Source organism: Crocuta crocuta, unplaced genomic scaffold, assembly GCF_008692635.1.
Source record: "Crocuta crocuta isolate KB4526 unplaced genomic scaffold, BGI_CrCroc_1.0 scaffold348, whole genome shotgun sequence".
NCBI lineage: Eukaryota > Metazoa > Chordata > Mammalia > Carnivora > Hyaenidae > Crocuta > Crocuta crocuta.
Window position 1 is genome coordinate 1,828,552 of NW_027529573.1, and position 24,415 is coordinate 1,852,966.

Below are 24,415 nucleotides of genomic sequence, written 5' to 3' on the forward strand. Positions count from 1 at the left end.
CAACTCATGATTTTGAAATCCTGTGATTACAGGGAAGAACATATTACCACCTACATCAAGTTTCTAGATCCATCTGCTGAATTAAAGAACTACAGAGGACACAGGAACTTGTTAACCTACACCAAGAGAACACAATCAGCAAAGCCCAGACTGTGTGAAATTCTATGGGTGAACCTCATTTGGGTCCTGATACAAACAAATGTATCAAAAAGCCATTTATGACATTTGAGACAATTAAAACTGTGGACACTGGATATTTGGTGATAATAAGGAATTATGATTAATTTGTTTTAGTATAACAGTGGTATTGCAGATAATTTCTTAAAAATCCTTATCCTTTAGAGAGATGTACTAAAATATTTACAGGTGAAATGTGATATTTGGGATTCACTTTGAAATGGTATTGGCAGGAACCTGAGATGAAATAAGACTGGCCAGAAATTTAATAATTGCTGAAACTGGATAATGGGTATACAAGGGTTTGTTATATCATTGTCTACTAATGTACATGTTTAAACTTCTTCACCAAAGTTTTATTTATTTGTTTAATGTTTACTTATTTATTTTGAGGGGGAGAGAGAGAGAGAGAGAGAGAGAACATGAGCAGGGGAGGGGCAGAGAGAAAGAGAAGAAGAGAACCCCAAGAAGGCTCTGTGCTAACAGCAGAGTCCAACATGGGGATCGATCCCACGAAAAATGAGATCATGACCTGAGCCAAAATCAAGATTCCAGTGCTTAACTCACTGAGCCATCCAGGCACCCCTCCCAAATAAATTTAAATAGAAGTGAGTATAATTAATTCTCAATAATGTTACATATCCTTGGTCTAAAATAAGCCTCAGAAAAGGAGCAAAATCTGAGTGATGTGTAGCCTCTGTGGTCACTCCATTTCTCTTGGCAATTCAGTGACTTCCCCTGGGCTATTGCAATAGCATGTTGGGTCTGTATAACATGTAAAAAAAATTAAAATTATAAAATGTCTTCTATTTAAAAAAAGATTTTACTGGAACTTGAGAATCTACTAAGTAGAAGGCACAATGCCTAGCACCCCAGGGGACACTACAGTGAGGAGACACAGTCCCAGGCTCTGGAGTGGAGGAGCCAAGGTATTAATCTAACGGAGGGAGATAAACCAAAATCCTGCTACGAGGGGTACATGGCCAAATGACATAATACAAAACAAAAGAGCATCAGAGGAAGACTGGTTCTGCCAGCCCATCTCAACACAGGGGAACCCAGGCAGGATCATCCTGAGATGACTTGGAATTAAGACTGTCAGGATGTCTATAGCAATGAAGAGGGGATCTCTTGGCTGAAGGGATGATCAGTATAGAGATCTGAATAGGATACTGAAGGTCATCTGGTTTGCAGAAGGGGAATAAGGCAAATTAGGTAGAAGAAGGGTCAAGGCCAGGGGATCAAGAGGTGGGTAGGGAGAGGGAGCGGGCACTCAGCTGGGAAGGACAATGAGTGGTGAGCCCAGGAAAGTCACACACTATATTTCAGGAAGACAGTACCTACTGCTGCTTCAAAGAACAACACAATCTGGCAGTTTCCTATGCAAGCTCAGCAATGCCATATGCCCTCTTCTTGGTTTAGGTAATGGCCCAGCAAAGCAGATCAAATGGTGTGAGTCAAGATTGTAAAATCATCCTTCAATGCACAGAGCTATGGCTGAGCAGGTGATGAGGTGTCAAGAGGAGTGAAGCTTAGTGATCAGAACTCTTAAAAATGGAAACAGACGCAGGAAGTAGTCCCATATAAAAGAAAAAAACATACAGCACCCAGAATGAACCTGAAACTCACTGACAGTTTGCTTCATATGTGTGATTATGAAGGGAGCCTCTTAAAGCCACATCTCTGTGTGGTGACACCTGGTATGTGTGATTCACCACACATCAAGCTGCCAATTTCAATTTTGTTCAGGGTGTTTCTTACCATCTCCTACTCCTTGTATGTCATTTACAGGGCAGTGTACTTCTCTCCCCCTATGAGAAGCAGATACTGATCTTATTTAAGGAACCTCACACCCTTTTCACAGACCTGTCTTTCTTTACTGACATAATTTGTGAACTATACCCCAGGAAGCATGGAAGACTACAGGAGGCATGGAAGCTACATGCTTGGATACAAAGCTCCCTGGGAGCTCCCCCACAACACTGTATCTGAACCTGCCTGCCTTTTGCTTAATGGTCAGGATGGGTATGGATTCCCCTCCTCCTCTATCTCCTCCACCCAGTGGTTTGATGGTGGTATGCGTGTCCATCTCCCACACTGACTTATAGACTGTTGGCCCTCAATAAAAGATGCAACCAGAGCTGGCGTATGCTTACTATCACAAATGTTCCAGACTGCTCATCAGGCCCCAATCTTGGATTAACAGACCCTTCCCAAAGAAGGCACAAGGTCTAGTTGCAGCTGAAGAACTCACATCACACCAGACATTCCATCAAAGGTACAAAAGTGCTTGCAGAAGAAGGAAGTCCATGTGGCAAGTATACCCTAGACATATGCAAAATCCAAGTCACCAAAGGATCTTGGGAAAGGTCTAGATTACAAAAGTGTCTGTGAGACAATAAAGGGATGACCACACGGCCAGAGTCTCCATAGAGAAGGCCCTCAGACATACAGAGCAGCAGGTCACACCCACACCCTGCACGACTGTCATGTACTTTCTCTGATAGGAAAGAAGAAGCTACTCTACCACTCAAAGCCAAAGGTAAGCACTCACTCTCCTTGAACCAGAGCAAGTGTTGGCCCTTACCCCTGCTTGACATCACTGAAGTCTGCAAGGAGGAAGGAAGCCAGAGCTGTGCAGAAAAGAATTAACACAGCTGGCCCGAGACCACTTATCCTTGAAAGGACTGCACCTGAGACTTGCCCTTGGCTGGCATCTGGGAATCTGGAATTGGGGAGGGCTTCCCCCATTCACTAACTGCTAAAGGTGGCTCACTGTCCCTAAACTACTTATACAAAACTGTGGTCTCTGCCGAATACCTGCTTTCCTTCTGGGACTCTGGACTTTGGGTATGTGCCAGGCAAAGGGTGCCCATGTGGTCAGCCCCCAGTAAAAAAACATTGCTTCTGAGTCTCTAATGAGTTTCTATGGCTGGCACCATTTCACATTTCATTGCTGGAGAAATTGAATGTGTTCTGTGTGATTCTACTGGGAAAGGACTCTCAGAATCTTGCACCTGGTTTCCCCAGACTTTGCCTCGTGGCCCCCTCCTTCCTGTTGCTGATGGTGCTTTGCCCTCTTTTGTTGTAATAAAGCACAGCTGTAAACACAAATAGATGCTGAGTCCTAGGAGTCCTCCTAGCTCCTTATATAACCTGGGGTGAGTCTTGGAGATCCCAACACAAGACCCTGCTAGGGCTCTCCCCAATGTGAGGTAGTGGAGTTCATGAGCTGTCCCTAGTGCTGTCTGTGAGCTCCTACTTTTCTTCCGAATAATAGAACAGCACTCCTGGTCTGCACTCCTCACTGAAACCATGAACTGGAAATCTCTCTGATACCTGCAGAGGACCCCACAAATGTGAAGGCCTGGTTGGATCTAACATTTTGGAGTGGGAGCTTCACCTCTGATCCATGACCTGCTTCCCACAGGGTCCTGCATATGGAGCGTGTGCAAAGCAAACCTTCTGGTGCACATGAAACTAATTGAAGGAACTATAAAATCACAAAAAGGCCTTTTAATAGCTTTATCTTTGCTCCCCATTCCTCCAATTTTACAAAGTGACAAGTCATCCTAGGTATATACAGACTATATGTGCAAACACTTGCAAACCTATGGAAATACAAATGAGGACCACAGAAAGAGGCTACTGGTTCATTGAAAAGCCTATTTCAACACATTCAAATTTGTCAACATAATTTATCCAAATAATCTCTATTTTATAACTGCAGCTTTTCTGGCACTCCAGGCTTAAGCCAGTAATCTCCCACTTATCATCCAAATCTCATTCCAGCAAACAAGTTTTTAAAACTGAAAACAAATTAAGAAAATCCAAGTTTGGCACTAACATACTTGGCTTTCTGAAATCTCATAAAATTGCAAGCAATTCTCATTCATTCACTTACTCATCCATTGAGATTAACCAAGCTACTGAGAACATATCAGCAGCAATGCACCCTGCTAGGCTCTATGCAGAATACAAAGATGCTGCACTTGGCCATGATACTCCTTTGCTGCAAAGCTGTCTGCAGAGATGCCTACACAGGCACCCTGTGTATATGTGGCTCCCAGCGAAGGACAACATGGCCCTTGGATCTGTCAGGGGCCACTGTGGGCATTTCAAACAGGAGAAAACCCATGCAGGAATGTATAAACACAAGGGATGGAACTGTTGAAAAAGAATCCTGGAGAAGACAAGGCAACTCCCGGGCCACTGGGTGGCGATGTGCTGTCCAGGGCAGAATTTGGAAGCTGGGACACCAGTGAAGCAGAGGGCAGACCTGAACCGCAATGTGGCACTAGGAACCAAAGAGGAGGGACTAGAGGAGAAAGACAGACAGGGCTCACAATTCCATCTGATGTTGGAATAGGGAGGGAGGAGGCAGCAAGCATGACTCAGATGTTTGCAGCTATTCATAGAAAGAGAAAAGTTAGCAGGAGGAGCAGGACTGGTGGGGAAAATTACAGTTCGTGTCACCAGACTTTGCTAAGAATTTTGGTGTGTACTGTGCTCCGCCAAAATATGCTACCAGCACACCCTTTTTTTTTTTTTTTTGCCACACCCTTTGCTAAACGTGAAGAAAATACACTTCAAACAAATGTGGACACATTGTTCAACCAATGCATTCCTTGTCAGCCTCCTAATGGTCTCATGGTATAAAACACTGAATGATATTTTAAAGCTGAATCCAATATAAAATGATAAGACCACCGCCTTCTAGGGTAGAGACCCCAGTGGCTTAACCTGCAGAGCTGCACTCTCAACTTCATGTTTTTTCAGGGACATTTTGCAACTGAGAGTCTTTCTCATCTCTGTCCTCTGAGTATTACCCAAAGTGACACTGAGGGCACTACTATTTCCTGGTGTGCAGTCTCTGTGAGAGTTTGCCTTTGAGAGATAGTCTGACTAGAAGAATGAGTGCATGATCCATCCTAGAGGCAAAGATGTCTTGGTGTGTCATCTTCTTTTATCTGACCACAACCACAATGGGCCCAGCTCACCAAATGTTCAGTGATCTTCCTCAATCAGAGGGCTTTCAAATTTTCCTCTCACTTGACTGAAGCCTTCTTTCTTACAGACCCAGACTCATTTCTTTGAGGTCTTCCTTGCTAACTGGCTTAGCCATGCCTACCGGCACAGATCAGCCTAAACGACAAATAAATTAAAACAAATCCTTCTGTTTGAAATCATTTCCTGGGAAACAAATGTCATTTATAGTGTCACTGAATAGGCAGCTGGTATAAACAAAACCGAATTTTGCTTAACCAAATCAATTTTGTCATTAATGTCGATAAAGCAATATTGTGGAACACACTTTCCCTAAGGACTTGCTGAAGATGACACCTTTGAAAATTCCACACCATTTATGAATTTTTCCTTAATTTCATGTAAACCCATGTTCTCTATGAGATGAGAGAACGAGGGATAAAAAATTTTTAATGGGAACTAACAACCAAAAGAAAAAAAAAACCTGAGCACAAACCATTTCTCTTTGTTTGTATCCAAACTGGCATGTGATTAAGAATGCCAGCAATAGAGGGGCACCTGGGTGGCTCAGTCACTTAAACCTCCAACTCTGAATTTTGGCTCAAGTCATGATCTCACAGTTCGTGAGTTCGAGCCCCGCATTGCACTGTCAGTGCAGAGCCTTCTTGGAATTCTCTCTCTCTCTCTCTCTCTCTCTCTCTCTCCCTCCCTCTCTCTCTTTCTCTTTCAAAATAAAGAAATAAACTTAAAAAAAAATGCTAGCAATGGAATAAGAAGCTCAATTCCTGTATTTATTTCTATTCCTAGCACATTGTTGGAAAGAATTAAATACCTGCCAACAATTTCTGATACTTCCCAGAAATTGTTTCTACATGTAACAATATTTACAGAGTATTTTTTTAATCCTGATAATATGACTGTTACTAAGCCCAGCTGTTGGCACTATGTACTTTCTTTCACTGTGGACTTAGAATAAGTTTAAGTGATCAAATGAGCTTCTCAAGCAAAATCCAGGACAGAAGTACCTGAAGAAGCCATACATAATAGAGAAATTCTAATCCAAACCTCCACTGACTTTCCATTAAGGTAAACATAATGGAGATAGGAATTCAGGCCAAGACAACAAGATACCATAGTATACCCATTTGATTGGTAAAAATCAATGCTGATGATACCAAGTGTTGCAAAGGATACAAATCCACAAAATCTATTAACTGCTGGTGGGAGTCTAAACTGATACAACAGTTTTGGCCAACAGTTTGGGCATTCTATAAGGGGAACTTTCACATTCCTACAACCCGGCAATTTCACCCATGAGAAGCTCCTGCACATGTACAAGAACTGTCATGGTCACCTATCAAGAGGAAAATGCATGGGGCGCCTGGGTGGCTTAGTCGGTTAAGCGTCCGACTTTCGCTTAGGTCATGATCTCGNATGAAAGCGGCACACTCACATCCTGGAGTGTTATACAGCAGTCAAAATAGGTTCCCCAAATCATATATTGTACAATACTTTTTTTTATTGTTGCAAAGGGCTGAAATGAAAAATACAGGATTTTTTAAACTGTACATAGAGGAGAAAAAACTAAATAAGAAGGAAAAAAAGAGGATAGTGACCAAAATTGGGGTGATGGCTACCCTGGAGTGGGGCAGGCTAGAGGATGGGATTAGGGGAGAGAGCACAAGAAATGTGTGCCCACATTTTCTCTGGAGACACGTCTCTGAACACCAGGCTTCATTTAATTAAAAAATAATAATAAAATCAGAGTGGTCTTTCCAAAAGGGAAGCTTGCGAGAGAAACGGCTGATTCCTTCTCCACCCCCCAGGTGCATCAGCCCAACAGGTTAAACCTGGCTCTACCTGGCCCCTAAGGAAGAGAGATCATGAACAAAAATTCTCTCACCCTGTCTTCAGCTCACAAGCTTGTATCTTGCCTCTCTTCCAGCCACACACGCTTGGAGAACTACTGAGAGCCAGGGTTCCAGGGAGGGTGAGGAGAGAATACACATGAACAGTGCTGGGCACAGACAGGGCCCTGGGTAACCCACCCCACTGCTGTCAGCACGATAAGTGACAGGACTAGAGGGCATTCAGTCCTTGACCACAGCAGGCAGGATGGCAGGATTCAGATCAGAAACAGGGACAGGAGAGCGGTGTAGTGTCAAACATCCGAAGTGCTGAGAAGCATGAGGAGGGGGAGACCAAAGGATATTCCAGAAGGCAGAACAGAAGTGCTAGGAAGGACTGGCAATTTTGGCTCCACCTCAGAAGAGCCTTTTCTGCACTTGGAGACTTCCCCATCTCCAATGGCATTTGGGCACCACACACAAGTGGGGCACCTCTGGGTAAGCCACTGAAGTTTGTTCATTTGGCCTCAGTTTCTCTTCCTATCAAATGGGAATGAGGACATATTCATGGAAAGGCTCTCATGGGACTAAATGATGGCACAGGGCTGTACAAATGTCAGGAATCATTCATTCCACCCAGACAAGTCAAGCAACAATTCTGCCCACCTTGGAGTCTAGAAATGTCCAAAAGCAAAACTACAGAGCTGGACTATGCAAGGATACACACAAGAAACTTGTTCCCACCCCCTCCACCCCACAAACCAGTATCTGTCCCCACAATCTTATCAGCAAGCAATAAGAATTTTTCCTGTTACCCAAAGAATCTTCACATTTGAGATAACCTTGAAATGCCAACTGTCTACACACAGTTATTTTAAGAAAAGAAAATGGGACATCTTTGCTCTTTCAATTACAATAAAACAAAAGTGCATGTGATCAGGTTTTACCTCTACCAGAACTGTGGGATCCTATATTCATAAACATTACCTTGACCCTTGTAGGTTAGTAGTACCCGGTAAATACAGATAACTCAACAATGCTAACTCAGGGATGCGTGAGCATCGGGACACACATCTGGGACAGGCACAGACTGTGGAGTACTAAAGGCCCAGGTAAGAATCTCTCTCCATTGCCTATTGGGCCAGTGACTCCTGGCAAACTACATCCTCCTGTCAAACCTCAGAACCCTTCATTTGTAACACAGGACAACCCTGGAACCTACCACACAGTGTGGTTGTGAGGAAGAAGTGAATGTAACATAAAACAGTGTGGCCCACAGCTGACAATGACACATTTATAGCAAATCATTGATGGTCTTTATCTTGGTCAAGTGTTTACACACCTGACAGAGAATGGTAAGTGAGATAAAATACCATTTGGAAAAGGTTCTCATTTCATTTGGTTGTCTACCTCTAAAAAACACTGTTCTGTGTGATCTGGATGGCATAGCCAAGTGGGCTTAGGGGCACCAAGACATCACATGAGAAAAATACATGAAAAGCACTTGTCAGCTTTCTCCCCTTCCAGGAATTAATGACAGTGATCCCCATTTTGGAGTGGGAACAATCAGTTAAGTTCGGTGGAGCTCCTGAATTTTCAGGGGCATCATAGACTCAGCCATCCTCTAGAAAGCTGGAGAGGATCATATAAATCCTGTAGTGAGTGACCTGAAGGGATATTTCCTGGCCAAGTGAAGTGATCAAGGTGACTGAGTTTCAGCAAACAGCAAGGCAGGGCCCTCCTGTTTGCAATGACAATGGAGCAGTGCTTCTCACACTGTGGTCCAGAGCAGCACCATCTGAGAACTTGTGAGAAATGCCAAATCTCAGGTCCTCCTAGACTCACTGCCTCAGAAACACAGCAGAGGGGCAAGTACTTTGTGGCCCTTCTGGGAATTCTGCTGCTGGCTCAGGTTTAAGGACCAATGGCATAGAGTGATCTGAGACCTCAATGTTGAAACTAACCATCCCCAGGAAACACACTAAGGCAATAGCCAGTAAGAAAGGAGAGAAAGCCTTCAGTATCTTTCCCCCTTTCATCCATTTCAGTGGACAGTGTTAGCTATCTCACACTGCACTTCAATTTTGAAACCCATGCTGCTTCTACAATAGGGAAGGTGACAGCGGGACACTCCTGGTTCTCCACAGAACGCTAAAACGGACCCCTAAAATGCAGGCACTGTGTCTGGCACACCTGTGCGTCTGCTATGCCCCTCCCAAGGACTGGGACTAAGTGACCAACTGAGGGGGGAACAAACAGTCCTTCCCATAGTGGGTCTCAAAGACTAAACTCAAAGACTGTCCCCCTCAATCTTTAACACAACGATCGTAATTCCTGAACCAGAATCAAAGACTTTGGGGCAATCAAATTCCTGACTCCAGTTGGCTGCCTGAGGCTCCACAACTATCAAGACCAGAGGGGTCCCAAGGCCCCAGATCACTCTCTCCCTCCAAGTCCCCACTCACTCCTTGGGGGAGGGGCTCCCCTGTTAGAGGTCAGGGTCCCCAGCCTTTGGAGATTGGCCAGGGATATTATTTCTCCTGCTAGGGACTTGTTCCCAAACATCCCTAGGCTTGTGGCAGTGTCCTCCAACCCTAGATGCTCTCTGTCACCATCACTGCAGCATCACCACCCTCCAACATCAGATGCCCCAACTTGACACATTCCTACCTGTAGTAAGACAGCAGGCCATTGCTGAGCACGAACCAGCGGCGCTGGTAGCCTTTCAGGTAGTTGGTCCACTTGAGCAGCCAGCCCTTGAAGCTGTCCAGAGGCAGTAAGGCCATGGGTGCAGTGGAGGTCGTGCCAGTCACCGACACTGGAACCCCAGTAGACGTCCTCGCCTGTCCGGGTCGCCCGAGGGGCAGGGGCTTTGACGCCAGCAGCGACCCGGGCTCGGGTTTGGTCCAGGGCACGCCCCCCGCTACTGGCCCGAGTGAGGGGGTCTGCTCTGAGGGGGCCTTGGGGAAAGGTCCAGCCCCTACACTTGAGCCCATCTCTTGCCAAGGCCCTGACCCCCGCCCCAATTCCAGCAGCAGTTCCGTTTCCTGTCTGGACTCTGGCCTTGGTTCGGACGTCTTCTCAGACGCTGGGTCCAGTCTTGGCACCGACTCAGAAACTGGCTCCGACACCTGTTGTGACACAGAGTGCCGCTCAGGCTTCGGCGCCGGCTGGGGCTGAGGCTTGGGCTGGGGTTTGGGCTCCGGCCCGGGGCCAGGCGTCGAAGCGCTCATGCTCGGCGCCGCCGTNGCACAGGGCGGGGGCGCGCGCAGGTCCCCTCGCGGCCCAGTGCGACCCGCGCTGCCTGCGCCAGCTGACTGTTGTCCTCCCTGCGCGCAGCGGTCTGGACTTGGACCCTTGTCCGTCTCTCGCGTCGCCAGCGCCTGGCTCAGGTCTGGTCCTTGGAAGGCGCTCTGGAAACACCTGTGGCGCTAGAGCTTGGCGACAGGCGACGCGGAAGGGACCGCGCGCTTCAGGCCACCATCCCTGCCTGCCCCCCAACCCGTGCCAGGCGCTGGGGAAACAATGATGAATATGGAGCCCGCCGGCTCCCAGCGCAGCTCTGCCTGCCGCGCCCTGCGCCGGCGTTCCCCGTCAGGGGTGGGTTCGCTCCCCCCCAAAACCCAGGAAAGCGGGGGTGGGGCGGTGCAGAGAGCAGGTGGTGCCCCGCTCAGAAACCATGAAATGCGCTCAAAGCACCAGGACCCAGCCAGATGCTGCTAAAAGGTGAGGAGGACGCCCATTACCTATCTGTGGGTCCTAACCCCCCGACTAGCCCACGATCTGTCTCAATGGCCGAAGCCACTGCCACCTCCACCTCCTGAGCAAGCTGGCCTCTAGTTCATGCCAACAGGGCACTTCGCTGCAAGTGGCGACATAGTTCAGGCTCTCTAAAGAATAGAGTTTTTGTAAACTGAGCTATTAAGTATATATATAAAGGAATACCTAAAAGCAGAGTTCTTAACTTAGACCTCCTGGATATCCTGGGTAATCTTGTCTGCCAGTCTGTGAAGCTTCTGCAATAGGCTGCAGAGTTTTATGTGTCTGTGCATTTTTCTCAGGAGAAGGTTCATGGTTTTCATGAGATTCCTAAAAGAGTCGGTGATCCCAGAAAGGTTAAATATCACTGATGTTTTAATGTTTATTCATTGATTTTTGAGAAAGAGACAGAGAGAGAGCATGCACAGGGGAGGGGCACAGAAAGGGAGAGAGAGAATCCCAAGCAGGCTCTGCACTGTTAGATCATGACCTGAGCTGGATGCTTAACCAAATGAGCCGCCCAGATGCCCCTAAATACTGATATATATTTTAAAAATTTTAATGTTTATTTATTTTTGAAAAGAGAGAGACAGAGTGCAAGCAGGGGAGGGGCAGAGAGAGAGGGAGGGAGACACAGAATCCAAAGCAGGCTCCAAGCTCTGAGCTGTCAGCACAGAGTCCTATGCGGGGCTCAAATTCAGGAACCATGGGATCATGGCCTGAGCCAAAGTCAGATGCTTAATTGACTGAACCACCCAAGTGCCCCAATAATATTGATGTTAAAGACTATCCTAAGGGAAAATGCCCATGGCTACCACAAATAAGGGTAAATACAAATGGAAATGTTGGATTTGGAGCTCCTACTCAGGTGATCTTACCTGGAGATTTTTGTTGGCTCTGGAGTCTAGACACCTGCTTATCTTGATACATCGCATAAATCAAAGATGGCTCTCAAACTTCAGTGTGTGGAGTCAGGGAAAAGTGGTTGCCTCTGAAAACTGGACAATTGGGTATGGATCTGAGTATTTGGTTTTTTTCATTTATATCTTTTTGAAACTTTTGAATGTTGGGGTGTTTGCTTTTTTCATTTATATGTTTTTGAACTTTTGAATGTTTTAACTGTGTGTTTCACCTATTCAAAAAAATAATTGTTTCAGCTCATCCCAAGGAAGCTTATTAGAAATTGTTTTCCATCTCCATCTCCCTGGGATTCTGAGTCAGTAGATCTGGGGTGGAATCCAAGAGCATGCATTTTAATGAGTTCCCCAGGGATTTCTGATGTGGGCGGATCATTGACCACACTTTGACGGACAGTGAGGTGGAGGGAAATCTTGGGCTTTGGGCGTCAGATCCACTACAGAAATCCCAGCCCAGCCACTCCCTAGCTATGGGAACTTAAGCCACCTCACTTAGCTTCCTCTTGGTCATCTGTAAAATGAGGATAATAATCCCTAACTCACTGACTGAGAATAAAAATCATGTCTGTAAAGTACACTTGGCATAGTAGGTGTTCAGTAAATATTTTCTAGTTATTTAACTAGAGGGTGCTCCGTGAAATGTTTGATGAAATGAATTAAACAGAGGCCCAGAGCAGGAAGAGATGAGACCAAGGTTAATAAGATTGGAAAACAGCCACAACAATGGGAAAAGCTCAGTGCCTGCTAGGTATGTGCCAAATGTGTTTGCAACTCCAAGGAAGGAAGCCAACTATTAAAAGTTTAATGATATGTTTTGACTACTGCAATAAAGGGATGATAGGATCTAAGTCAGCTGCCGGAGTGAGTGAAGGTGTCACAGAGCAAGGTTGGGGAGGGGGGTGTGCCTGGGTGGCTCAGTTGGTTAAGAATCCAACTCNATCTCCCTCTGTCTCCAACCCTCCCCTGCTCACGCTGTCTCTCTCTTTCTCTCTCTCTCTCTCAGAAATAAATAAAACATTAAACAAAATTTAAAAAAAAAAGAATCCAACTTGGGCTCAGGTTATGATCCTACTGTTCATGGGTTCAAGCCCCGTGTCAGACTCTGTGCTGACAGCTCGGAGCCTGGAGCCTGCTTTGGATTCTCTGTCTCCCTCTCTCTGTCCCTCCTCTGCTCATGCTCTGTCTCTCAAAAATGAATAAACATTTGAAAAATAAAATAAAATTTAGAAGAAAACATCATCTTTTGACAACCCCAAATAAAATAATAGATCATTGAAGTTTCTCAGTGATGGAGTAGATGGGGAACTTCATAAGGACTGATCAGGCTGATGTCAGTTGAATCTACAGATCCATCTCACATCACTGAAAGTGCAACAACAGGATATTATGTGGTTCTGGATGTGACCCAGTAGGAAACACACAGCACCACTTATGAATTATTTTTAGTCCCTTTTATTCCCTTTTCCCTCCAAAAGAAACTTCTAAACCTGAAACTAATCAAGCTTCTAGCTTTGTCAGTATAAAAGAAATGCAGGAGACAGAGGAACATGCTGAATGACCCAAGGAATAGATCAGTTAAATTCATAAAATAGCAAAATCTAACCAACAAAACTAAAAGGCAACCAACGGAATTGGAGAAGATATTTGCAAATGACATATCAAAGGTTAGTCTCCAAAATCTATAAAGAACTTACCAAACTCAACACCCAAAAACCAAATAATCCAGTGAAGAAATGGACAAAAGACATGAATAGACACTTTTCCAAAGAAGACATCCCGATGGCTAACAGACACATGAAAAAAAGCTCAACATCACTCATCATCAAGGAAATACAAATTAAAACCATAAAATAGGAATATCTATATTCAAATGACCTACTGTATTCAATAAATACATGGCCTAGGAAAAAAGATGGGAAAAGGAAAATGTTATCAATTTTAAAGACTTAAGAGACATATCAACCAGATGCAGTATGTGAACCTTGTTTAGATCTTGATTCAAACAAACCAACTGTAAAAAATATATTTCAGGGGTGCCTGGGTAGTTCAGTCAGTTGAGCGTCTGACTTCAGCTCAGGTCATGATCTTGTGGTTTATGAGTTTGAGCCTCGCGTTGGGCTCTGTGCTGACAGCTCAGAGCCTTGAGCCTGCTTCAGATTCTCTGTCTCCCCCTCTGTCTGCCCCTGCCCCTGCTCATGCTCTGTCTCTCTCTGTCTCTCAATAATAAATAAGCATTAAAATTTTTAATATATATATATATATTTCAGGGGCAATTGAGTAATATTGAACAAAAGTGGGTTTTATGGGAATATTAAGAAATTGTTAATTTTGTTATATGTGTTATAATGGTATTGTGAGTTTTTTAAGGATTTATCTATAGAGATACATTCTGATGTACTTACGAGTGAAATTATATGATATTTAGATTTACTTTAAATTTTTTTAACATTTATTCATTTTTGAGAGGCAGAAAGACAGAGTGAACAGGGGAGGGGCAGAGAGAGAGAGGGAGACACCAAATTTGAAGCAGGTTCCAGGTTCTGAGCTGTCAGCACAGAGCCCAACACGGGGCTCAAACCCACAAGCCACGAGATCATGCCTGAGCCAAAGTCGGACAGCCAACTGACTGAGCCACCCAGGCCCCTGGATTTACTTTAAAATAATACAGCTTGCATAGGGGCACATGTACCCCAATGTTCATCACAGAACTCTCAACAATAGCCAAATCATGGAAAGGGCCTAAGTGTCCATCAACTGACAAATGGATCAAGAAGATGTGGTTTACTATACAATGGAATACTACATGGCAATGAGAAAGAATGAAATCTGGCCATGTGTAGCAACATGGATGGAACTTGAGGGTGTTATGCTGAGCGAAATAAGTCAGGCAGAGAAGGACAGATACCATATGTTTTCAAACATAGGTGGGTTAGGAGGAACTTAACGGAGGACCATGGGGGAGCAAAAGGGGAGAAATAGTTGGGGAGAGGGAGGGAGGCAAACCATGAGAGACTCTTGAATGCCGAGAACTGAGGGCTGATGGGGGGGTAGAGAAAGGGGAATGATGGGCATGGAGGAGGGTACTTGTTGGGATGAGCACTGGGTGTTATATGAAAACCAACTTGACAATAAACTATTTTTTAAAAATTTAAAAAATAAAAATAAAATAAAATAAATAAAATAATGAAATGAAATGAAATAATAAAATAAATAAAATAATAAAATGAAATGAAATAATAAAATAAATAAAATAAAACAAAACAGCTTTAGGGGCACCTGGGTGGCTCCGCCTGACCTCGGCTCAGGTCATGATCTCATGGTCTGGGTCCGTGAGTTTGAGCCCAGCGTTGGGCTCTGTGCTGACAGCTTGGAGCCTGGAGCCTGCTTCAGATTCTGTGTCTCCCCCTCTCTCTGCCCTTCCCCTGCTTGTGCTCCCTCTCCCTCCCTTCTTCTCTTTACCTTTCTCTCTTTCTTAAGAATAAATAAACATTTAAAAAAATTACCAAAAAAAAAAATACAGCTTTAAGTAAAATGAGGTGGGTGGGGAGCAGACGAAAAAAGAATGGCCAGGTCAAAGCTGGGTGATGGGTACAAAGGCATACATTGTATTATTTTCTCTGCTTTTGTGTAGGTTTGAAAATTATCATGAAAATGCCTTTGTTTTACAAATGTTGGGCCTTTTACAGAACTCACCTCCTACCTTTCCAACAACCCTGTAAGTTCCCCTATGTTTACATAAGAGGAAATTGAGGTTCATAGAGCTGAAGACCTGCCCCTAATCATACCATGGGCAAATGGGAAGCCAAGATTCAAACAGCAGGTTTTTCTGTCCACAGAGCCTGTCCACCTATGCCAGACACCTGCCTCCCACCCCCAAAAGAAGCCTCCCACCCCTGAAAGAAGCCTTCCCTGGATGTCTCTGAGGACCTTAGGAACAGGAAAATGCAAAGAGTGACAGTCAGTGAAGGCCCTTGTGAGCTGGAAGATCCTGGGACAGCTGATCCAACCTCATGCCACAGAGCTGGTCACAGCCACCACTTACACCTGGGGTCAGTCCAAGGTCACATTGCTAACTGGATAAGAACCAGGCCTTTCAGTTCTCATTGGTCTTTGTTTAAAATCCAGACAGATTCTCTTATAGACTTGTAGGCACAGATGTTGACAGTAGTTTGTGCCTCATTTTCTCCAGGAAAGGATATGTATGAGCTAAGAGGGAGGCAGGACAGCAGGTAGCTAAGGGCACAAGTATGGAAGGAAGGCCTCTGTTCAAGTCCCAGGTTAGCCGCTGTCTGGCTGTATGCCCATTAGGGAGTACTTCGTAAAATGAGTTGGTGTGGGTTTCTTCTAGGACACAATTAGGTCTGTCGTACCTCTGGCCCTTTCACTAAATGAGAATATCTGGCTGGAAGCCCTGTGTGAGAGAGAATCATAAATAACAGAGTCAGGAGGCCTTTATTCTGTGGCACCAACATCCACACTGCAAGCTCTAGGTGACCTCAGATATTTAAAAACAAATGTTTTTAATGTTTTATCTTTTTTTGAGAGAGAGAGCGCAAGTATGAGTGGTTAGTGTGTGTGTGTGTGTGTGTGTGTGTATGTGTGTGTTGAGAGAGAGAGTCCCAAGCAGGCTCTACGCTGTCAGTGCAGAGCCAGAGGCAGGGCTCAGTCCCATGGACAGGGAAATCATGGCCTAAGCTGAAGTTAAAAGTCGGACACTTAACAACTTAAGCCACCCAGGAGCCCCTGACCTCATATTTAATTCAGTTTCTTTAGAGAAGAGCCATACTGTTTTCTGCCTGGGAGAAATGTTACCTGTACTTTGGAAGCTTGAGTATAGAGAAGGGTAGGGCAATGAGTTGGAGCAGTTATCCAACACCCCCCACTCCCATCCACCCCAGGTTGTGAGTTTATTATATACTGAATAGATACAAAAGAATATTATAAGATATGTGTAGGGCATACAAATAACAGTATAAGTGACGTCCATGAGCTTACTAACTAGCTTAAGGAATAAAATCTCCTATTTTTAGTTCCCGTTTCTCCCTCCTCCCTGCTTCTATAGCCTGTTGACTTTGAGCCCAAAGCCTCCCTGGGTTCTTTCAAGCCAGCTGATTCCTGTCTCTTCTTTAGTTGGCTAAGAGAATGTTCTCAACTGCTACTTCCACCTGATTCATTCATCAAGAGCTCTCACTCTCTTCCACATTCTAAGCACTTGTGGAAATTTCTCATTCATCAGTTATCCATCTTTATTTAAAACTTAAACACCTCAGGGGCACCTGGGTGGCTCAGTCGATTGGTGTCTGACTTCGACTCAGGTCATGATCCCCTGCTTGTGGGTTCGAACCCCATGTTGGGCTCTGTGCGGACAGCTCAAAGCCTGGAGCTGCTTCAGATTCTGTGTCTCCCTCTCTTTGCCCCTCCTCTACTCGTGCTCTATCTCTCTCTCTCAAAAGTAAATAAACGTTAAAAAATTTTAAAAGAAAAAAACCCTGAAACACCCCAACATGGCCTTACCAAGCCCTCTTAATTCTTTATCTCCAACAGAATTTATTCTCTTCTAAATGATTTCTTTAGTTTATTTCTGTCTCCTCTTATTAGAATGTAAGCTCCAGGATGGCAGGAGTTTTTGTCAGATTTCTTTTACTGCTCTACCATCAGGGCCTAGAAGAAGACTTTTCATATAATGACTTCAATGAATACCTGTTGAATAAAGTCTTCTTTCTAGTTCTCTTTGCTGTTGAGTGTTTTGTACTTTTAGAATTTACTATACTTCTATTCCATTGGGGTCTCAAGAAAGATGGGAGCCCAACATGGGTGCTACTAGTACATCCTGAACTAGAAGTCTCAAAGTCAGTGGTTCTTAATGCTGGGGCAGGGGGATCATGGACCCCTATAAGATTTTGATGAAACCTACAGAATCTACAAATCAGCATTTACATCTAAAATTTTACATACAATTCATGAAGACCATGAACTTCATCTTAAGGACCTGTGATCTTAGAACATTTCTGGAAAGATGCATAGAAACCGTTAACTTGGTGGTCCCAGAGAGGAGGAAGTGGGAGTTCTCATTTCCTTATATACCTTGTACATTCCAATTTTGTATAAAGTCTAAGTTTAAAGTTGTAGAAACTAGTTAAATATTTTAAAAGAACCTATGTTCTAGCACTTAAGGGTGATCACAAACTCACATGTCTTCAGGGCCCAGGGAGGTAAAATGCACTTGGCCAATGGTGGTGGTTGGGGCTGTTGCTAATCAGAACTTGCACACCCCACTCAAAGTGCTTAACTTTAACAGCACAGAAAACATGGTTTTGATCAAACTCAACATCCCCACTGTCAGCCCTGAGAGGACTATTGATTAGCAACCTCTGTTTTGCCCTCTGCTTAGAGTGATAGAAATCCTAGGTTGTGTTTGAAAACCTTTTTGGGTAGTCAATGATAGAGTATGCAGAATCTCTGAAGCAGTAGAAGGAAAAGGAAAATAGAAAACATCTTGGAAATGACCTGGGAACTCCAGAGAAAAGGTTGGTGGTGCATGACACAAATTTCACAAAGGAGTAGCCAAGCCTCCCTTTTGCCAATTTGTCCAGCCCCTCCCCAGTGGGACCTCCAGGTCCCATCAAGGAAAAAGGGAGGATGGCAAACAATGACAACACCAGGTATGAGACAGATGGGGTGGGTCTAGGTCCAGGAAAAGAGAGCTAACCTCACTCAGGGCAGGCTTCATGAAGGTGGACCAGGAGCCAGGCTCTGAAGGGTCTGGACTGAATGTCAAATGGAAAGGTGGGAGGGCTATATTCCTAGCAGTTTACACAGTAGGATCAAAGGTTCCAGATAGAAAATCAAGAGGCCTATTTGGAGAAGAGATAATTCCTGAGGTTTGGCTCATGGGAAGAAGCACAGGAAATAAGCTTGGAAAGCTAGGTTCCATAAGATCAGGTGCTCATAGTACTCTAATTTGCCTTTTGAATGAAGCTAAGGAACTGTTTTTCCCTGTGACCACTTCATCCTGTAGAGCCCATGTACTTGGCCCCATAGAACTACCAGAGGAAGGTTTGGTTGGGATCCCAGTGACTGGTCACTGCTCCATGACCAGGTTCCCACCAGGTACTCATTGACTTATGGAGGCTCCAAGGCCCCTAATGGGCTATGGGTGTATCTCAGTCCAACCTCTTCCTCCTGAGCGATTGACTGAAATTCAGTGAAGAGAGAAGTCCACTAAGACCCAGAGATGGGATGTATGTTGCCCAGGGTCTCAGAGCAAATTGAGGGGCTCACTCTCCTCTTTTTTGCTCAGGCTTCCCCTTTACAAAAAAAGAAAGCATATTTATTTATTTTGAAGGAGAGACAGCACAAGCAGGGGAGGAGCAGAGAGAGAGGGAGAGAATCCCAAGCAGGCTCCTCACCATCCGCATGCTGCCAGACATGGGACTTGATCCCACAAACCAAAAGATCATGACTTTAGCTTAACCAACTGAGCCAACTAGGCGCCTGTACCAGGCTGCCTCTTGAGGTTTACATATCAACTTCAAATACATCACAATGATTACAATCGCCACCACAATCCTCTTCACATTTACCCCATGAGGTGCCAGGCCTCATACCATGTTCCTGATGTGAGCATTAGCTCACTGAGTTCTAAGAACAAGCCCATAATGTAGATACCACTATTATTCCCGTTATCAGATGAGGAACTAAAGCTCCAAGGTAGGGGAGTGGGTAAAATAGCTTTCTCCTGAGAGATAGAGCTGAGATTCTGACTCAGAGTCATCCAAATACAGAGCCCACATACATCAGATGAACAAAACTTCACTGTGAAGAATGAGGACACATGTAACCCTCAAGGCTTGTAAGCAGCACTTCAAGGGGCCAAAGAGTTGAACAGGGCAAATGCAACCCAAATAGTTCTTCCTGTAGAACCCAAAGAAGGAACCAGTCACCAACAGACAGGGTTTTCATCTGATTCATTTTTCCCTCCTTGGGACTGTTCAAATGTAAGCTCCATGAGAGCAAAGGATTTGAGCGACCCAGCAGCTGAGAGATCTAATGTGAACAGAGGGCAGGATGGCATGTGTACTTAAATGACAGTGACTTGGTGACAGAACCTTTAAAATGCTCCCAGATGCACAGACTGGCTAAAGTAATCTTGTTAGGAGTTGTTCTGCCAAATGATAAATAACATTAGTAAAGCAAAACTCAGCCTGAATTATCATTTGGTATAAGCCTGGATAAGCTAAGAGCAGGACTGTCTCCCATCCATTCAAATGCAGGTATTTATGGGGCATTATGTGTGCAAAGCCCTTTGTCACATCTCAGGAGCTGAGAACTGGAAGGAAGTGCAGGTATCAGCCACCAGGTTGCAGGTGGGAAAGCTAAAACCCAAAGAAAGTTTACTTGAGAAGGTAGGAGCCCCAGGCCTGCTCCCAGCTCTGCCCCCCACCCCCACCCCTGCCAGGCCTCGCAGCCCTGCAGAATTCCAAAGTCAGCAGCTGGACCAGGCTCTGTACAACACCCTGAGTAACACTTCTCCATTCAACAAGGGGCTGGAGAGGGATAGGTCCCCACCTCTTTGTGTTACGGGTCCCCAGGAATTGAATGACTTGGCCTCCCTCCCAGACCCCAGGACACAAGCTTGTGCCTTCCAGCAGATCCTGGCTGAGCTCACAACTGTCTGCTGACCCCTTGTGGCTACTGTGGGATCTGTCCTGGCCCAATAGCCTGGGCCTCGGTTGCTCCTCTGGGACATTCTGGCCTAGTAACCTCACTTCTCAAGGCATTTCCTACCACTTACCTTGTGGAGTCCTCTCTACAATCCCAGGAGGCCAGGAGAGCTAGGATCTCCACTCCTACTTTATAAATGAGTGGCAGCGTCCTGCGATCCAGTACCAAATCCTCCATGAATTCCTTACCTAACTTTGACAAGTCAGGTCCCCACTCCTAGCCTCACTTACCCACCAGTAAAATAACAGAAGTGACTTGCACAAGTCAGCCCTAAGGTTTTTTCTTCACCCCACAAAATCACAAAGTGGAGAGGTAACTTGCCCAAGGTCAGAGTGAAGCCAGGCAGAAGCACTCCCAGCCAGCAGGTCACCCCACTTCCCCACACTGATCAGGAAAACTGAGAGATATCACAGCAAAAAGAAAAAGAGTTCTTCCACATTTGTGTTCTGATTGTGTGGTAAAGGGCCACATGGTTAGTTGAATGGATGGATGGATGGACGGATGGATGGACTACTGGGGTAGATATGTAAGAACTTTGGGTTCACTCTGAGCTGCAGCTGTAGCAGCCAGCTGCCTTCCCCTGCTCCCTGACAAGCTGTGGCTATAATTCCAGCTGCCTAGCCCCTTGGCAGCCTACTCCACATCCACCTGCTGGGGTTCTAAAGCCACTACCCCTGTCTGACAGCCTGGAGCTGAGACCTGCCATGAGGCGAAAGACTTCCTCCCTGCCATGTCACTGACCACTGTGGTCGACAGCAGTAGCCCAGGAGGAAAAGTCAGGGGCCAAGGCCATGAACAGGCCCACACAGAGCAATTCCTCTGCCAACCTCTGTGGGTATCCCTCACAGAGCAATTTCTGCAGCCAAAAATGGCTAGAATTGAGTTTGGTGCTCACAGTGAGGCCAAGGATTACCAGAGTGACTGGGTGGTATGGAAAGAGTATGCCTTATGCATCTGACAGCCTGGCTCAAACCTCCTGACTCTGGGCAAGTTCCTTAGCCTCTCTGCCTTGGTTTTCTCACCTGTGAAATGGGCATAATACCTGACAAGTATTGTGAGGACTGAATGAGGTAAAATATGAAATGCTTTGCATGTAACAGGTGCTTGGTAAATAGAAGTTCCCTCCTTTTGCTCCAGGTGATGGAGAAATTCTGGAAGGAAAACAAGGTCCACTGTGCAGCCAGTATGTTTTATAGGCTGGGAGTTTTTTCCAAATACTCTAAAGTAGTGACATGCCTGTGGTGATAGAGGAGGAGCGAATTAAATATATTTTCAGCAAGAATTAAAGGTGTGCTCAAACAGACATGATCCCTTTCAAAGAGATTATATCATCTGTGCCCTGCCCTTAGCATAGTTCTTCAGAGATTTCCTGAGGGTGAAGCTGGGAACATGTCTTCAGAGCTAATGGGCTGTAGGTGGGACTCCTGTGCCTGCATCCCCCTCATCTCCATCTCCCTAACCCAGCCTAACTCTCCCTAAACAGCCTATCTATCCCAGGATCACTGACAAGGTCTACTTAGCCACCTGGCAGAAGGCAGACTTGGGCTTTAGTACAGCTAGTATTACAGCTGAGGCTCCTGCAATACCATCTGTGAAATCATGCTCCAGAAGGCTTTAGGCCCCAGGCCCTCCACTTTCAACTAAAGTAATAAAGACGGGGAACTTAACACATGGTGGTCAGGAGATGGTCTTCAGAGTGAGACAAGCTTAGGGTGGCCTTTGTCACTTACTAGGTGCCCAACCTTAGGCAGGATTCTTACTCTGAGCCTCAACCTCTCACCTATAAAATGGGGCTGATAAAATCCCCTACTCTGTCATTGGGAGGATTCAATGAATCATGTTTGAAAAGAGCTGAGCCTTGTGCCTGGCACATGAGTGCTAAAGAAATGTTAATACGGCAGAAGTCTTGATTACCAGAATGAGCTTCCAGGCAAGATTTCATTTGAACTAATAGTTTCACACGTGCATGCATGCATGTATGTGTATCCACTGAACTAAAGAATCTCTAAACCTCCTTAGCTTCAAGATTCTATTTCTTGAACAGTATCTTCCCATCTAACATCCCTACATTCTTTCCCTGCTGATTTTTCTTCTCTTTAAACTTCTTTTCCCTCCCAACAATTAAGTGGACTCTCTAGAATTCCATCATTTCTTGTTCCCTGCTTAAATGCAACAACCCCTGGTTTTTAATGCAAAAATGGGAAGGCTCAGAGAGAATGCATTATGTGAGATCCAGGAAGTAGGGAGACCCCAGGGACAGTTTGGAGAAAGAGGGGCTGGGCTGCTCTGTGTGCCCTGTAAAAACTCCAGGATCCCCAAAGCCTTTCCCCTTTCCTGGCACATCAGCTGATAGTCAAGGGAAAATATTTGCAGAAAGGAAACAAATACACCAAATTTAGGAAAGACACCAAAGCACTAGCAGTGGTTGATCTAACAGAAGAGGTTTTTGGCAGATGTGGTATAATTCTTGTATGATAAAATTTAAATATTGAAAATATTAAAATAAAATTTAAATACTGAGACTCAATTATTCTAATCAGTTGTGATCAGCCAAAAAACAGATAAGAGTCTGGAAAAAGACTGCTTTTTACCCCTACTGAAAAGCTCAGATGGTGAAAAACACAGATGGTGTTGCAGGAGCACACTCCAGTTCTCAAAGGAAGACCAAAAAGGAGGACAAAAAAACATCATGAACATCTCCCCCTCGCCCTTTGTCCCCAGGCCTCCTGGGCTGGGGACTCCCGGATATTCAGCTTAGAGGAAGGCCTGCTGCCAGGCAGAGAGACTGGAGAGAGGCGTGGTGAAGACAGGAGGAGGATGACTTCCTGAGGAAGACTTCCAAAAGCCACTCAGGGTACTGATGTCCTTACCTAGCAGGTGTTGTGATGTAGAATGACCACTCTGTGGCAGTCAGGAAACCTGCTTCTAGTTTTCTGCCATTAACTTGCTGCATCACCTTGGGCAAATCAAATCACCTCTCTGGACTCAGTTTCCTTATCTGTAAAATGAGGGGACTTGGTTAAGTTAAAAAATATATATATACTAGGCCCTTGCTCTAGGCACTGTGCTAAAGCTATAATACAAAGAGGAACCAGTCATTTATTAAAAACAAAAACAAAAAGCAAACAAAAAAACACTGAGTGACTACTCCATTTATTAGGCATTGTGGTTACAGATGAGTAAGTCAGGGTTCCTGCCATTAAGACATTCATACTCTGGTTAGGGAGACAGTGAGCAAACAAGAAATGGCCAACCACTACTCAGAGCAGACAGAGGTGTGGGCACAGGAATGATTGGCCTTTTCCACTGGGACCAGGTGGGGCAAGTGTCACAGAAGAAGCCTGGACTGGATCTTGGATGATCCTTCGTTCCTGCTCTCAAAGTCCATACCATCTAATTGGGGGTTAGGACAAATGCCCAAACAGCTACCACACAAGGCAAAATGAAGCCACTCTGGGTAATCCAAGTTCAGAGGGGAGAAGAAACCCATGTGACAAAGGCAGGGTGGGGTAGGGGTAGGCAGGAGGCAGAAGGAGGTCAGAAACACTTTGCAGGAAATGGCACTGAGATAAGCTTTGAGCGATGAAGAGTTTCCTGACAGTCCTGAGGGGCTGAAGGGGTGTTCTGGATGAGAGGCCTGTGCCTGTAAAGGCACAATGTGGGGACTGTCAGAGTGTAGTCAGAACAGCAGGCAGGCCAGGGAGTGAGTATTAGCAAGGCTGAAAGCCAGTGAGAACCATCATGATAAGAGCCATCAGCAATGATAGGCCCTCCACACCACACACCACATCCTCACACTAGTTCTTGGAGGTCGGCTCCCTCACTACTAGCCCACTCTTTTGGATAAGGAAACAGAGGCTCAGAGAGTTTACAAAGTCACACAGCTGAGGGGTGGCATATATAGCCCTTAACCTAGGTCTGTCCAATGCCCCCACCTTGACCCCCTTACCACTAGGCAGCAGCACCTTAGATGCTTCCCATCTAAGGTACCACTGTCCTAGGACA

General features: G+C 45.2%; 1 protein-coding gene and 1 long non-coding RNA gene across 3 annotated transcripts in view; one reads left to right on the plus strand and one right to left on the minus strand.

The window, feature by feature from the left end:
• The window catches only part of OSBP2 (oxysterol binding protein 2), a 181,125-nt gene extending 170,882 nt beyond the window's left edge, over nucleotides 1-10,243 (minus strand). Inside the window, exon 1 of one of the 2 annotated variants that reach the window (XM_077761585.1) lies at nucleotides 9,681-10,243. In XM_077761585.1, coding sequence (XP_077617711.1) covers nucleotides 9,681-10,243 — 563 coding nt within the window. The remainder of the gene's footprint in view (nucleotides 1-9,680) is intronic. The other variant, XM_077761586.1, reaches the window with a different exon arrangement.
• Nucleotides 10,244-10,306: 63 nt separating this feature from the next.
• LOC144229474 (uncharacterized) lies at nucleotides 10,307-17,414 on the plus strand. Its single transcript, XR_013334492.1, has 2 exons — nucleotides 10,307-10,736; nucleotides 15,523-17,414. It is a non-coding gene; the product is annotated as an uncharacterized LOC144229474 (long non-coding RNA).
• Nucleotides 17,415-24,415: the final 7,001 nt, after the last annotated feature.